This window comes from Pteropus vampyrus, unplaced genomic scaffold (genome assembly GCF_000151845.1).
Source record: "Pteropus vampyrus isolate Shadow unplaced genomic scaffold, Pvam_2.0 Scaffold202, whole genome shotgun sequence".
Lineage (NCBI taxonomy): Eukaryota > Metazoa > Chordata > Mammalia > Chiroptera > Pteropodidae > Pteropus > Pteropus vampyrus.
In genome coordinates this window covers 1,628,390-1,633,007 of record NW_011888983.1, presented here as the reverse complement: position 1 = coordinate 1,633,007, position 4,618 = coordinate 1,628,390, and the positions used below count along the sequence as shown (strand labels likewise).

Genomic DNA, 4,618 nt, shown 5'->3' with positions numbered 1-4,618 from the left:
ATTGAGCACTTACTATGTGCCAGGCACTGTTGTAAGAACTTTATTATATGGTAGGTAGTATTATTATCCTTATTTTATAGATCAAGGAAAACTGAGGCACAAAGAGGTTATATAACTTTCCTGAAGTCACACACACACACAATAAATAGCAGTGCTTGGCTATACAAACTTTACAGCAGTATCCTGAACTCTGCATTGATATAACCTGTCATAGTTCTGGGTCTTGACTATCAGAACTTCAAGAACTGTGAGCACTTCCATAGGAAGGTGGACTCAATACAGTAATGATATGAACAACATTTATGGAGCACTTACTGTGTGCTAGACACTATTCCAAGTGCTTTATATAGAGTAACTCTTAATCTCCGCAACAACTCTAGAAGATAGATATTATTATAATCACCATTGTACAGATGAAACAGAGGCAAGTCACAGGAAGAAAAAAGCCCAAAGAAACTCCCGTGTTCCACCTGTAGAAAGGCAGGCATGAGAGAGTCCCCTCCATCTCTCCTGTTCTCTGAAAGGCTGTCCTAGGGGAAGAGAGAGTGACTTGAGGGCAGGAGTACCCAATCTTGGGCATTAGGATAGAGGCACCTGCCCCAGGTCAGGGTAGACTAAGGCCCTTCCAGCTCTGCACCTCTGCCAGGCACTTGGGACAAAGGAGGAGCTAGAGGAAGAAGGAGACCAGGAAGAAGCCTGATGTGACTTGTTTCTCCAGAGTCCCCCAGAAATAAACCCTGGCCGTCATTAAAGGAAGAAATGGGCCATTCACTCTCACCTGCCTGGAATCTGAGATCTTCATTCATGTGATAAAAGCCTGTGGTGGCGGCTGTTGGGTGCCTGACAGGGACTGGAATGGTGGAAGGGAGGTGGCCTCCCATTCAGTTTAAGAGATTATTTGTTGAGCATCTACTACGTGACCAGCAGAAACTTTGACATCGTCCCATTGACTCCCCTCAAAACCATTTTACAAATGCAGAAACTGCGAGTCAGGTGCTGATAACTACTTGCCCAGGGGTAAACATCTGTTGAGCGCCTGGCCAATCAATTTCAGAGTCTGTGGTCATCTTTCAGACACTCTCCCCACTCTCCTCACAAAGCTTTGAGCTGATGGGGCGCCCCCACTTCCCTCCTTTAGCCCTCCTGTGTGTTCGCATCAGCCTCTTGTCCCCCTCTTAGGAGGGCCCAAGGGCCCTGGGGGTCAGAATGGAGTGGAGCGAGGAGGAGGAGTGGGATCAGGGGCTGGGATGTGGGGCACCGAGAGAAGGGTATGAAGTTATTGGACATCGCTGCCGGGGCTGCGGTGGGCAGTGGGATGTGTCCTTCACTTGGGAGGAGCGCTCAGTTTCTGAGGAGGGAGCCGCGCTTGGCGGGGTGCTGAGGACTGGGGGCACTGCTGCAGGCACAGGTGTACCGGTTGTCATGGCGACGGCGCAGTGCGGACCCCCTCCTTCCCCTCCGCCAGCCCCTGAGGCTCCGGGCAGCAGGCGGCGGGCGGCAGAGCTTGATGGGCAGAAGAGGTGTGCGGGAGCCTTCAGCCCCCGCCGCTGGCTAGCTGAGTCTCAGCCCCGAGAGAAGTGGGGACCCGGAGAAGGGCTGGGGCTGTGAGCGCACGCACCCCCTGCCCACCGCGGCGGGACCACAGACTTGATCGTGGGGCACAGAGGCAGGGGCGCAGATCTGGCAAGCCAGTGCCCGGAGAAGGCCCCTCTGTCCCTGTGAGCCCTGATGAACAGCTGCCTTCCTCCATCGGAGACTGTCCCAGAGCTGGAGGGAGTGGGCAGCATGGAGGGTGAGTGACCCAGGGGCTGGGTGTGGGTGTGGGTGGGGTACTGATTCAGGAGCAGTGAGCCAAGGGGAAGTAAGGGGTGTCTGATCACCGAGGACTGTACAGAGCCAGACAACGGTGACACTCTGTGTGCGAGAGTGTGTGTGTGTGTGTGTGTGTGTGTGTGTGTGTTGTGTGTGTGTGACAGAGAGACAGAGACAGACTGAGAGAGGGAGAGAGACAGAGACAGACTGAGAGAGGGAGAAAGACCCAGAGTGCTATGTAGTGTGTGTGTATGGATGTATGTGTGTGAGACAGACAGAGGGAAAAAAAACCTGGGGTGCCTCTGTGTATGGTGTACATGGCACATTCCCTTGTGCCCGGACAGGGGATCATTTGAAGCCAGGTGAGGACAACTTGGCCATTAGCTTGAGAGGAATTGTCATCAACTTTGCCTGCTTGAAGGGGAGGGACAAGATCTCCTCCATGAGGAGAGAATGTCTCTGGGGAGAGAGGAGAGGAAACTGTGGATCTGCACTCCAGGATATTAAGGCATAGAAGATCCCAGCATAAAGCTGCTTGCTCCAGCCTTACCAAGTGGGGGTCCAGACCACTCTTGCAGCCAATGTGGGCAAGGGAAACTGTATTTAGGCTAACAAAGTGGAAGACTGAGGGCTGGTCCACTAGCTTGTGGGCTGTTTTGGGGTAGTGCCTAAACCTCTCTGTGCCACTGATTACCTCTTTGTTGTATGTAGAAACTTACATTCAGCAGGTTTCACAGGGTGGCTGTGGCGGTAAAATAAGCCAAGATGTGTTGAACAGATTCCTACCAGTCAGAGCTGGCTGCTGCAGGGGGTAATAAAACCCTGAAATTCCAAGTAATTATGAACTAATTGTGAACACTGCTGGCAGGAAAGAAAAGGGAGTTTTCCAGAACATCTTCTGTGGCTGCACTTGTAGCTTTCCAGTGAGCCAGGGTTTAAAAAATCACACATAAGAGATGCAATGAGGAATGTATAACCCAAGATGGATCTGGAAGATTGGTGCGATGTGTAAGAGCAGTGTGTACAAAGCATCGAAGCTGGAGTGACAAGAAGCCAGGGAAAACTGGCAAAGACAGAGCAAAGGGCTTTCAAAGTCTCAGTAAGGAGAACAAGAAGGATTCTGCTCAGGGGTTAGGGTGTAAACTTAATGCACAAGGGAAGGCAGGCAGAGCCGGGCACAGGCAATTTTACTTCAAATGGCAGAGCACAAGGAGGAAATTGAAACCCACGATAGGTGGTAAGTCGAGGACATCAAGCCACAAACAATGCAAGCCCAGACAAATGACATCCCAGGAACCTGGAGGCATTTACAGATGTAATCATTGCCTTAAAGGAAATTACAGAGAATGAAGGAAGTGCCAGCAAACTGATAATAGAAAAATGTCCTGATTTTCGAAAAGGAGAGAATATAGATGTTAAAAAAACAAACCTCTGAACTGCTACGATTAATACTGATTTCTATGAAAATTCCAGAATAAATTATCAAACACGCAGGAGACAATAAAACACATCTCAGAATTTATTCAAAGGAGGCTATCCTGTACACTTGCAAAGATATGTATGTGAGCATTTCCATCACAGTGTAAAACTGGAAACCATCTAGATGTCCATAAATTAAGTAAAGATCAGACACACCTGGAATGGCATACTATGCAGACATTGAGAACTGTATTTAGGATTTTATTTACTGGCATGAAAATATGTTCACTGCTTACGGTGAGTAATCAAAAATTAAAAACAGAGCAGGTTTTAAAACACATATGTCCTATGATCCCTTTTTTCAAAACTACACAGGCTTATTGTTGCTTATCTATGTAAAATATATGTAGAGACGGGGTCGCTAACATTTGTGTTTGGATTCTCCTGCTTCTAAAGCATACCCTAAGACCAGGACTTGAGTACAAGGAGTTTATTTGGGAGGTGATGCCTGGAAGCGGAAGTCAGAAGGGTGAGATGGGAGAGGGAAAAAAGGAGAGAAATGGGTGCATTAATGAGCTGGGTTTAGCTGTGGCACCTGGGGGTTCTATCCCTCTGGGGACCCTCTGAGAAAAGTGCAGAATGCACCCAAGATTTGCCCCACATGAGGTAGAGAGCTGACTGCTGTTTGCCCCTCTCTACTGGCTGAGGGTTGTTCGACTCCCATACTTTTAAGTGGTTCCTGTTCATGGCTTCAAAGAAAGCAAAGCTGAGTGAGCCCTGGGTGCAGCTTTGATGAGGTGCTGGAAGTACAAAGAACTGTCCCCTCCAGCTAGAATCTTTGGGCTGAGGGGATGAAGCAGGAAGCATCACAAATGCATTGGCCACTGGTATTTTATAATAAGCACATCATTTGTTACAAAAACAAAATTTTTCTAAGAGAAAGAAAATAATGTAGTGCCCATTAGGAGCCAATATTAGTGCTCACCAAGAACAAATCAGGGTAAACCTACCAAATCTCTTTCAGGCTGGGTTTCTGAGAGGTAGAAAGATGAATTATGACATTTCAACAGACACTGCAGAGACTTCCTGTGAAAGCCCTGTGAACTGGTGGAGAGACATAGCAAGGAGGCTGTGGGACTGACAGCAGGCTTCGTTAAAAGTTTTAATGCCGCCTAGTGGTCCCTCGGGCTCTGACCTTAGCATGACATTAAGTAATTTCAAAGGAAAATAAAAGGCATTCTTATCAAATCTGTGGCTAAGAGCCACAACACCCACACCGCAGCAGGTTCAAGATTTAAGCTTATCTCAGCGTGCGGGAATGCTGGATTGAAACCAAGAAAATGAAATATAAATGTAAGTGAAATGTGAAATCTCGAATTTAGGTCCA

At 48.1% G+C, this 4,618-nt stretch overlaps 1 protein-coding gene across 1 annotated transcript in view; it reads left to right on the top strand.

Annotated features, from left to right (window-relative positions):
* Positions 1-1,784: 1,784 nt before the first annotated feature.
* The window catches only part of NPFFR1 (neuropeptide FF receptor 1), a 23,827-nt gene continuing 20,993 nt past the window's right edge, over positions 1,785-4,618 (top strand). Inside the window, exon 1 of the mRNA XM_011372168.1 lies at positions 1,785-1,792. Coding sequence (XP_011370470.1) covers positions 1,786-1,792 — 7 coding nt within the window. The 5' untranslated portion in view covers position 1,785. The remainder of the gene's footprint in view (positions 1,793-4,618) is intronic.